Source organism: Scyliorhinus torazame, chromosome 19, assembly GCF_047496885.1.
Source record: "Scyliorhinus torazame isolate Kashiwa2021f chromosome 19, sScyTor2.1, whole genome shotgun sequence".
Lineage (NCBI taxonomy): Eukaryota > Metazoa > Chordata > Chondrichthyes > Carcharhiniformes > Scyliorhinidae > Scyliorhinus > Scyliorhinus torazame.
The window spans coordinates 66515420-66527700 of NC_092725.1; the positions used below are offsets into that span (position 1 = coordinate 66515420).

At 43.6% G+C, this 12281-nt stretch overlaps 1 protein-coding gene across 3 annotated transcripts in view; it reads left to right on the plus strand.

Annotated features, from left to right (window-relative positions):
- pot1 (protection of telomeres 1 homolog) overlaps window positions 1-7917 on the plus strand; it is a 436401-nt gene extending 428484 nt beyond the window's left edge. For all 3 annotated transcript variants that reach the window (XM_072484445.1, XM_072484444.1, XM_072484446.1), the window contains one exon: window positions 5786-7917. In XM_072484445.1, the coding sequence (XP_072340546.1) occupies window positions 5786-5901 (116 nt within the window). In that variant the 3' untranslated portion in view covers window positions 5902-7917. The remainder of the gene's footprint in view (window positions 1-5785) is intronic.
- The last annotated feature ends 4364 nt before the right edge of the window (window positions 7918-12281 follow it).

Genomic DNA, 12281 nt, shown 5'->3' on the forward strand with positions numbered 1-12281 from the left:
ATAAAGATGCATGGCATTAAGGGGAAAGGAGTAGCATGGATAGAGGATTGGTTAATTAATAGAAAGCAAAGACTAGGGATTAATGGGTGTTTCTCTGGTTGGCAATCAGTAGCTAGTGCTGTCCCTCAGGTGTTCTTCACCCAAAGGGTTGTGAATCTATGGAATTCCTTGCCCCGTGAAGCAGTAGAGGCTCTTTCATTAAATGTTTTTAAGATAAAGATAGATAGTTTTTTGAAGAATAAAGGGACTAAAGGTTATGGTGTTCGGGCCGGAAAGTGGAGCTGAGTCCACAAAAGATCAGCCATGATCTCATTGAATGGTGGAGCAGGCTCGATGGGCCATATGGCCTACTCCTAGTTCCTATGTTCTTATGAAAGAAGCAGTGTGCTGCACTAATGCTCTTCCAAGCTGGCAGGAAAAATAACCTCCTGATCTACTTGCCTCGGCCTGGTCGGGTAAAATATAAAAGACAGCATGGTGAGGAAAGGGGGGGGGGGGGGGGTGAATGGAGTAAGCCCCATAAAATTATTAACATTTGGGTTCATCCCAACAAATCTATGATTCCCGTGAGCCCAGGAAGGCCCAGTTGAATCCCTGAGCTGTGCTGAGTTAATTTTCTCAGATTTTTATTTCCTATATTTTTTTTCATGGGATGCGTGTAATTCTGGCAAGTACATAATTTGTTGCCTGCCCCTAATTGCCCTTGAACTGAGTGGTTTGTTGTGGATCCAGAGTCACAAGAACGGTGGCAGGGCACTGGTGAGCCAGTTTGTTGTTTACAATAATAGATGATAGTTTCATGATCACTATTCCGAGCTTTCAATTCCAGAATTATTAGTTGAATAGGTGCTATGGTAAGATTTGAATCCACCCCCCCCCCCCACCCCCCCGCAGAGCATGGGTGTAGGCCTTCAGATTACTAGTCCAGCGACATTACCACTATGCCACCCGGTGGTAGGATGGCTGCAAGTGACCTCAGCTCCCCAGTTAATGAGAAGAAAAGGGGCCAAGGTGTGGATGGTACATGAGCTCAACAAAATACCTCTTGCAATCAGATAGTTGGCCGCACTCCCAATCAAAGGTCACTTGCAGGTAATAAATGCTGGGGCACTGTTCCAGGGAATGTCTGGTTGCCTCTGGAACTGCAACACAGGAAGCAAACGGAGTCAACTTCCACAGGAAGGGAAGAGAGATGTCTCCGGGACAACTAACACCTGATCTTTTGGGAGAATAGGAAATCAACTGTTGTTAGTCTGAAAAGTAAACTGGAGGTCAAAATGAAGAAACTGTATTATCAAATATTCTAGAGTACAAAAACAGCCCAACTGCTCCGTCCTGGTGTTTATACATACGAACTTCGTGACCTCTTCATGTATCGCCATCAACAGATCCTTCTATTCCCTTCTCCATGCGCTTAGCTAGTTTGCCCTCAAGTTCATCAATGCTATTCACCTGATCTGCTTTCCCCCTGGTAATAGGTTCTTCATTCCAATCACTTTCTGTATTGTTCTGTCCAATTAGCCTTGAAATGCACTGTTACTATGGTTCTCTAAGTCCACAACTAGAGCATGGAAGAAGGCCATTCAGATATCATATCTATGCTGGCTCACAAGCAGCCATCTAGCCTAATTCCATTTTCCAGCTATTGGAGCATAGCCTTATAGGTTATCAACTCCAAGTTGATATATGCCTCTATTGCCCTTACAGCCAGTGAGTTCCAGATTTCTTCACATCTTCTCTTGTGATATGTTTATGCACCTTTAGGGGAATGTATCTTGAACTGCTGTCGATCATCATCCCACCTCAACAGGTTGGGTATATCAGTCCCATGACTTGTAGTTAGTATGTCAGCAGCAGGATAGAGATTAGAGGTGCTGTACTTAGACTCCTTGTGAATATTATCTGTATATAGTCTTATCTTTAAATAAATAACCCACATTATTGTTTCACCAATCCTTGTGTATGACTGATATGTTATGTCATAGAAAAGAAGAACATAACACCATCTGGGTAAAAGGGTTACCCTTTAAACTTCTCTGAAACTCTTGCCTCTTACCCAAAATTTATGCTCATAGTTATTGGTCCCTTTGACCAAAGGTTGTACTATCCACTCTATAGTTTTATACATTTCTCTTGAATTCTCTATTAAATTTATTAAAGACGCTCTGAACTTTGGAACCCTTAATTCAGCTTCCCTAAATATACTCTTATCAAACTTTGATTATTTGAAAGATGGAAATACATTGCTCATTAAATAAGCGAACATGCTCAGGGAAATGGTTACAGCCCAGCATGTCACAAATCGTGCTGCCATCTCTCAGCAGCATTTTTAACACCTGTGTGTGGACTTAGAGAACCATAGTAACAGTGCATTTCAAGGCTAATTGGACAGGCACGTCTGGGATGCCATTTCAGATCTGATATGCCAATTGTAATCGTCAGATTATCAACCACTGGGCAAAATTGCTTCACACATTGAAAACCTTTCAAACCATTCCTTAATTAAACAGTGAAAACTGTCAGTGAAACCTAGACATTATTCCAAAATTAATTCTCTTACAAAGAACAAAGAAATGTACAGCACAGGAACAGGCCCTTCGGCCCTCCAAGCCCGTGCCGACCATGCTGCCCGACTAAACTACAATCTTCTACACTTCCTGGGTCCGTATCCTTCTATTCCCATCCTATTCATATATTTGTCAAGATGCCCCTTAAATGTCCCTATCGTCCCTGCTTCCACTACCTCCTCTGGTAGCGAGTTCCAGGCACCCACTACCCTCTGCGTAAAAAACTTGCCTTGTACATCTACTCTAAACCTTGCCCCTCTCACCTTAAACCTATGCCCCCTAGTAATTGACCCCTCTACCCTGGGGAAAAGCCTCTGACTATCCACTCTGTCTATGCCCCTCATAATTTTGTATACCTCTATCAGGTCTCCCCTCAACCTCCTTCGTTCCAGTGAGAACAAACCGAGTTTATTCAATCGCTCCTCATAGCTAATGCCCTCCATACCAGGCAACATTCTGGTAAATCACTTCTGCACCCTCTCTAAAGCCTCCACATCCTTCTGGTAGTGTGGCGACCAGAATTGAACACTATACTCCAAGTGTGGCCTAACTAAGGTTCTATACAGCTGCAACATGTCTTGCCAATTCTTATACTCAATGCCACGGCCAATGAAGGCAAGCATGCCGTATGCCTTCTTGACTACCCTCTCCACCTGTGTTGTCCCTTTCAATGACCTGTGGACCTGTACTCCTAGATCTCTTTGACTTTCAATACTCTTGAGGGTTCTACCATTCACTGTATATTCCCTACCTGCATTAGACCTTCCAAAAATGCATTAGCTCACATTTGTCCGGATTAAACTCCATCTGCCATCTCTCCGCCCAAGTCTCCAGACAATCTAAATCCTGCTGTATCCTCCGACAGTCCTCATCGCTATCCGCAATTCCACCAACCTTTGTGTCGTCTGCAAACTTACTAATCAGACCAGTTACATTTTCCTCCAAATCATTTATATATACTACAAAGAGCAAAGGTCCCAGCACTGATCCCTGTGGAACACCACTGGTCACAGCCCTCCAATTAGAAAAGCATCCCTCCATTGCTACTCTCTGCCTTCTATGGCCTAGCCAGTTCTGTATCCACCTTGCCAGCTCACCCCATGATCCCGTGTGACTTCACCTTTTGTACTAGTCTACCATGAGGGACCTTGTCAAAGGCCTTACTGAAGTCCATATAGACAACATCTACTGCCCTACCTGCATCAATCATCTTAGTGACCTCCTCGAAAAACTCTATCAAGTTAGTGAGACACGACCTCCCTTCACAAAACCGTGCTGCCTCTCACTAATACGTCCATTTGCTTCCAAATGGGAGTTGATCCTGTCTCGAAGAATTCTCTCCAGTAATTTCCCTACCACTGAAGTAAGGCTCACCGGCCTGTAGTTCCCGGGATTATCCTTGCTACCCTTCTTAAACAGAGGAACAACATTGGCTATTCTCCAGTCCTCCGGGACATCCCCTGAAGACAGCGAGGATCCAAAGATTTCTGTCAAGGCCTCAGCAATTTCCTCTCCAGCCTCCTTCAGTATTCTGGGGTAGATCCCATCAGGCCCTGGGGACTTATCTACCTTAATATTTTTTAAGACACCCAACACCTCGTCTTTTTGGATCACAATGTGACCCAGGCTATCTACACCCCCTTCTCCAGACTCAACATCTACCAATTCCTTCTCTTTGGTGAATACTGATGCAAAGTATTCATTTAGTACCTCGCCCATTTCCTCTGGCTCCACACATAGATTCCCTTGCCTATCCTTCAGTGGGCCAACCCTTTCCCTGGCTACCCTCTTGCTTTTTATGTACGTGTAAAAAGCCTTGGGATTTTCCTTAACCCTATTTGCCAATGACTTTTCGTGACCCTTTCTAGCCCTCCTGACTCCTTGCTTAAGTTCCTTCCTACTTTCCTTATATTCCACGCAGGCTTCGTCTGTTCCCAGCCTTTTAGCCCTGACAAATGCCTCCTTTTTCTTTTTGACGAGGCCTACAATATCACTCGTCATCCAAGGTTCCCGAAAATTGCCGTATTTATCTTTCTTCCTCGCAGGAACATGCCGGTCCTGTATTCCTTTCAACTGCCACTTGAAAGCCTCCCACATGTCAGATGTTGATTTGCCCTCAAACATCCGCCCCCAATCTATGTTCTTCAGTTCCCGCCTAATATTGTTATAATTAGCCTTCCCCCAATTTAGCACATACATCCTCGGACCACTCTTATCCTTGTCCACCAGTACTTTAAAAATTACTGAATTGTGGTCACTGTTACCGAAATGCTCCCCTACTGAAACATCTACCACCTGGCTGGGCCCATTCCCTAATACCAGGTCCAGTACCGCCCCTTCCCTAGTTGGACTGTCTACATAAGTACATAAGTACTGTCTACATAAGTAGACAGTAGTAAGAATCTTGCATTCCTGATTTCATTAAGAAGGTCAGAATTCAGCCACGGCCTTACTGTGCAGTATGTAATTATAGAGAAGAATGGGCAGTGTGAGTGGACCCAAGAAGTGTAGGAATCCTACACCAGCATTTAAATAATAACTCTGAAACTCAGAACGCATAAACTATTATTTCCACATGCTTTTCTATTGGTCGTATATCAACATTGAACATCTAAATCTGACAATGAGTGCTGGAATATTCATTTATGTGCCATTCCTCTGCCTGTTTCTTTTAAGAGTAATTAAGATAGATAATGACTGGAGTGTTATACAGTGGATGTTAGTCCTTCACTCCCAACCACTTGCCACCATTCCTTTCTCCACCAACTCTTTCCCTTTTCTCTCCCACCTATGCCTTTGATGTCCCCCATTCCACTTCCTTTCCCCTCACCCTTACAACCGCGCTCTCCCCTCCCTCTCTCTGCCCTCCCAGTCTCCTCTCCCACTTCCTCTCTCTTCTCCCTCTCCCTCCTCTCCCGCTCTCTTCTCTCCAGCTCCCTCCCTCTCGTGCTCTCATCTCCCGCACTCTCCCTACTCTCCTGCGCTCTGCTCCTTCCTCCTCTCCCGTGCTCCCCCCACTCCCTCCACTTCCACCCTCCCCTCTGCCCCTGAAGATGTAAGAATGCCTCTGAAATTAAAGGGCAGAATTAAAAACAAATATATATTTTTTGATTGGCCAGAAAGAAACCCGAGTCGGTCTATCTATTGTGTTGCTAAGAGACTCTTATCAAATCTGCTTTGATCATACTGAACAGTCTTTGTGATCCATGTGCCTGCAGATGACTGCCCCTGGCTGGAATGCTGCATCAAGTCCTATTATGTCAGTGACGGCTCTGAGCAGAAGACACACTACCAGATATTTGATACTGTTGTTGCTGAAGCTGAGGACGTCTAACATTTGATGTGCACAATAGTCCAACTTTACCAAGAATGAATCCCACTATATTTCATTTTTTTAAATGAACCAAAATCAGTGTATTCTTTTCGAAGAAACACTACTGCAGAGCTTTGGGTGGGAATATTCAGTCCAAGTCTCAGTTTGAGTATGACAAGATTGAGCATTGAAAACCAAACTCTTGTTCTTCTATGAAGAAACTAACCTTGGTCTATTGACATCTGCATAACACTCCTGCAACATAGTCTGAGGATACGCTTGTGGTTGGCGTTCCCCAACAAATGCAACATTTTCCACTGTTAACTATTTTTAAAAGTATTTTTTTATGGAAAACTAAAGAGAAAGATGTAATTAAGGAAAGTTACTGTTTTATCATAAAACTCAATTACTTACACCGATGAATACATGTCAGCCTGTAACTACAGTACTTGCATTGCAGCTTAGCGAAGTAAGCATTTTATGTTCAATTGGACAAATGTTACTCATTTTGTTATTGATCATAATCAGTTATGTTTTTCTCGTGAAATGCTTTGAATGTCTGCTTTTATTGCTTTCTTTTTCTCTCGTATTTGTCTCTTCACAGATATTGCTTAAAAGAGAGACATGTTGTCGAAGCTTTCATCTTGCACTCATCAGGACTAGTACAAGAATGCCAAATTTCAAACCATCACAGCAGTTTAAACTGCAGGAGAAAATGATGCAATTGGTTGGCATGTGGACTCTGATTGGCCAATGTATTGCCATGGAAAAGGCAACAGGGAACAATAGGCTCCCCAAGCTCCCAGGTAATTCCAAAAAAGTGCAAAGCTTGAACATATTCCTTTTGTTTGCAGTGAATGAGTCCCTGCATGTGAATGTATATTGCTTCTTGCAAAGGTAAATGAGCTACATAATGATCTCAACTGATTATCTTAAATCGATTGTTATGGTGTAGCTTTTAGAGCACGCAAGATTGTTCAGCAAGTGCTCACAATCGTGGAATCACATCTAACAGTAGATATTTGGGGTATTGCAAGTTCTGCCTATTGCGAACAGCCAAAGCAATGTGTTGAATTGATCAACCACTCCTTGGGATGATGGGCCTCCATACCTGGCATCACACTGACACTGAAATTCATACATGATATTGCTCAATCGATTGGTGGCGAAACGTCTTTTGGATGAATGGCAGCATCCTATTGGTGCAAAATACCACTCGCGTTGCCACTGTAATGATCAATCCTGAAAAGGCAAAATATCTAAAAAATGTGAACAACAGGTTAAACAAGCCATTTCACACTGTACAGTGAGAACACGAGTGGCATTTTCCACCAATAGGATGCTGCCGTCAATCCGGAAAGATGATCTGCCACCAATCAATTGAACAATATGAGTTTCAGTGCCAGTGTGATGCCAGGTGCGTAGGCCATAAGTCCCAGCGATTGGCATGATCGACTCAAGCAGCATCTTCCTGCAGCTGTTCATAATAGACAGAGTACAGACAATGTACTCTGTTCAACCAGCCCATACTTGCAAAACTCAAGAACAAAACATCTGCTTGTTGAACAACCCTGAGTGCGCTAATAGTTACACTGACAGCCAAGCTAAGATTGTCAGTTGAGCTCATAACATGGTTTATTGATGCTGGATAGTGGCAATACACATTCATACGAGGGACACCTTGTCTGCAAACTGAAGAAATATGTTCAAGCCTTGACATTTTTTTAATTACCTGGAAGCATAGGGAACCCATTGTTCCCTGTTGCTTTCGTCATGGCAATGCATCGGCCAGTCAGAGTTGACTTGCCAACCTATCAGCACCTTTCCCCCTGTCGTATAAATTGTGATGGTTTGAAATTTGACATTCTTGAGCTTTTTCTGATGTGTACAAAATGAAACACTTCAACAGTATGTCTCTTCAACAATATGCAAGTTCTATACAAAAGGTGGCTTGCACATGACTTTTGCTTTGGACTTTAGTTTATAAAGATAGCCCGATGTTCCTTTTTTGCTGCAAAAAAGTGCATTTGAAAACTACTATCTTGTCAGTGGCTTATTTGTATTTTTCTCTCATTGATTCCTCTGTGAAATAAAATGGTTAAAAAAGCACGTTTCAGGGAGGTATGGTGGCACAGTGGTTAACACTGCTGCCTCACAGCACCGAGGACACAGCCCAGGGTTCGATCCTGGCCCAGGGTCACTGTCTGTGTGGAGTTTGCACGTTCTCCCCGTGTCTGCATGGGTTTCATCCCCACAACCCAAAGGTGTGCAGAGTAGGTAGATTGGCCATGCTAAATTGCCCCTTAATTGGAAAGAAAGATAATTGGGTACTCTAAATTTAGGGGAAAAAGAGCACATTTCATGCAACCTACTTTTAATGGAGGGCAATATTTAATTTGTAGCATTTCTAGCAGTAGATTTATTATAATTTGGTAGGTTTTTCAATTTCTTTAGAGGGTGGGGTACCTTGGCAACGCAGTAAAGAGCTTAGTAATTGCATGCAGGGGCTCTACTGTATACAGAGCCACGTGCTGCAGTATTATATGGTAATGCGTTTGCGTCCTGTACTGTTGCAATCCAGGTAAGGACCAGTAACCTTTTGTTTAAAGTAGACAAATGTTTGAAATCCAAGTTACTTACTAAGAGAATAAAGCCACAAAATTCCATGGTTTTAAATAAACAGAATAAGCATTACCATATATAGTCAGAAAAATAAAACCATTTATAATATCAATCTTCTACTCTAGCATTCAGAATTAACATGAATTACAGATGAATTAACAGGCAAACTGGTCAAACACACCTCACTGCACATTAAATGACAGATGCAATCAAGGAAAATGCCAGAGATTTCTCAGTAACCCACCGAGATGTCAGTGTCCTCTATCAGTTACACAAATCTATTAAAATTCTGCTTCCTGTGTTGTTATCTGCTTTGCTTTACCTGGATGGCTTGGATGCGTAGCGTTGAACAAAGAACAACAAGCTTTGCTAACGAACAAAACTATAAATTTATTTGCACTACTTACTGTGATTTGTTCACATTTCTAAAGAAGAAATATGAAACTATGCTATCTCCAACTGCAGAACTCTCTAATGCACAACTGCTCTCTGTCTCATGCCCCGCCATCTTCTCCAACCTTCATCTGTCCCACAAGGCTCAGCATCATCCCTCATATACTCATAGGACTAGCTCCTTCTAGTGGCTGTCTGTATACATTTCATTAACCCAAGCATTGCCTTCATGTATGATAATACCTCACCTCACTCCTGAGAGATTTCAGTTCTTCACTTTCAAAGATCCAGTCTCCGAATTCCCGTGAAAACCAATCCAACTTGGACTGCCTCAATGACTGCTCATCTCCTGTTGGTTCAGTCGCTCCTCCTGATTCACGTGATTCACAGGGCTACGTGCCAGCATCTAATCACTGGCAAAATTTAACTCTTTAGCAGACAGCTAGCTTAACTGAGCTGGCACTTCCCTTGGATTTCACCAAGTTCCAATCTCCCCAGCTACACCATGCTTTTAATGGCTCACAACTCTCCCTCTGGGCCCTAACCCAGTCAGCAGCATAAAGCCCGCAATCTTCCACTGCAGTCTCAGCTCCCCAGGACTTTCCCTGGCCCTAACAATATGAATCTATCAAATGGCCCCTGGGAGTTCTCAGGAGCTCCAGCTAACAGCCACACTTTTCTAGCCTGGAGCCTCTTTTTCGTCCTCCCTGCGCACCCAGTTACCTGGGCTTATCTTTATCCGCCACAACCTTTCCCTTGGGCGGCTTTCCATGCTCCCAGCATGGTGACCTCTGCGAAGAACACAAAACACTGGCCTGAGCATGCGCAGCCTGCCCCACTATGCACTTGCACCAGAGATCCCAGAACATACCTGGACTCATAGTCCTCGGTCTCTGTCGGAAAACACTGCGGAGAGACAGGTAAGTTTGCATTTCATAACACATGCATAGAGATGTGAGTCGTAGCAATGTTATAGTACTACATATAGAGTCGGGCTGCAGTATCACATGGACATGCTTTGAAGTGCCATTAGGAGTATTTTGTCAAACCAGTTCTTTAGTCTAAAAGTATGATTTTTTTCTCTGGAAATATCATTGATTGAAATATGAGAGTTCGTAGATTCAAATTCAAGCCAAATTCACATTTTCGGCATTTTGGATTACACTAGCCACAGTATGTTATTGACTTGACCCATGGGTTTTGCTGGACTGCAGCCTCCCTCACAGTCTGTTTGGGTTCAAACCTCTATCCCATCAGCTGTATCCATATCCCAGAGCTCTCAAACCCCATCACTCATGATTATCTCAAGTCTAGCCATCGCAGACCATAGCGTCTCCACTTATTCTCACCCATGTTCCTGTGGCTTCTCCCAACCTTGGTCAGTACCACTTGTTCTGTGAACTGCTGTAGGAAATATTGTAACATACCTGTGACAGCTTCACCCCATCCTACATCCAACCTGGCGTCCCATCTTTCTGCATATTCTAGACCTTACATTTTACCTAAGACATCAGTTCAGGAATGTGAACAAGAGTTATGTAGATATAGAACATAGAACATAGAAAATACAGCACAGAACAGGCCCTTCGGCCCACGATGTTGTGCCGAACCTTTGTCCTAGATTAATCATAGATTATCATTGAATTTACAGTGCAGAAGGAGGCCATTCGGCCCTTTGAGTCTGCACCGGCTCTTGGAAAGAGCACCATACCCAAACTCAACACCTCCACCCAACACCAAGGGCAATTTGGACATTAAGGGCAATTTATCATTGGCCAATTCACCTAACCCGCACATCTTTGGACTGTGGGAGGAAACCGGAGCACCCGGAGGAAACCCACGCAGACACGGGGAGGACGTGCAGACTCCGCACAGACAATGACCCAAGCCGGAATCGAACCTGGGACCATGGAGCTGTGAAGCAATTGCGCTATCCACAATGCTACCGTGCTACCCTTAAGAACAAATAAATCTACACTATATCATTTTACCGTCATCCATGTACCTATCCAATAGCCGCTTGTAGGTCCCTAATGTTTCCGACTCAACTACTTCCACAGGCAGTGCATTCCATGCCCCCACTACTCTCTGGGTAAAGAACCTACCTCTGATATCCCTCCTATATCTTCCACCTTTCACCTTAAATTTATGTCCCCTTGTAATGGTGTGTTCCACCCGGGTAAAAAGTCTCTGACTGTCTACTCTATCTATTCCCCTGATCATCTTATAAACCTCTATCAAGTCGCCCCTCATCCTTCTCCGTTCTAATGAGAAAAGGCCTAGCACCCTCAACCTTTCCTCGTAAGACCTACTCTCCATTCCAGGCAACATCCTGGTAAATCTTCTTTGCACCTTTTCCAGATTTTCAAAGATGTATGAACATAGACCCCAAGATCTCTCTGCTCCTCCACATTGCCAAGAACTCTACCGTTAACCCTATATTCCGCATTCATATTTGTCCTTCCAAAATGGACAACCTCACACTTTTCAGGGTTAAACTCCATCTGCCACTTCTCAGCCCAGCTCTGCATCCTATCTATGTCTCTTTGCAGCCGACAACAGCCCTCCTTACTATCCACAACTCCACCAATCTTCGTATCATCTGCAAATTTACTGACCCACCCTTCAACTCCCTCATCCAAGTCATTAATGAAAATCACAAACAGCAGAGGACCCAGAACTGATCCCTGCGGTACGCCACTGGTAACTGGGATCCAGGCTGAATATTTGCCATCCACCACCACTCTCTGACTTCTATCGGTTAGCCAGTTCGTTATCCAACTGGCCTAATTTCCCACTATACCATGCCTCCTTACTTTCTGCATAAGCCTACCATGGGGAACTTTATCAAATGCCTTACTAAAATCCATGTACACTACATCCACTGCTTTACCTTCATCCACATGCTTGGTCACCTCAAAGAATTCAATAAGATTTGTAAGGCAAGACCTACCCCTCACAAATCCGTGCTGACTATCCCTAATATATTACATACATCCAAAAGAGTGGTGATAAAAGACTTACACAGAAAGATAAGACAGAAATACTGAAATGAAATGAAAATTGTTTATTGAGATAGGAAGTGTGTGATACAAATACCCAAGAGACTTGTGACAACAACACAGGTCAGATAAATAGGTCAGATATACAGACAGAAAGTGATTCAAGTAGGGAGAATTGGAAAGAATTCCACCGGGGTGGCTCAGTGGTTAGCACTGCTGCCTCACAACGTCAGGGACCCGGGTTCAATACTGGCCTTGGATGACTGCGTCGAGTTGGCACATTCGCCCCAAGTCTGCACGAGTTTCCTCCGGGTGCTATGGTTTCCCCTCTCAGTCCAAAGATGCGCAGTTTAGGTGGTTTGGCCATGCTAAAGGTGTATAGGT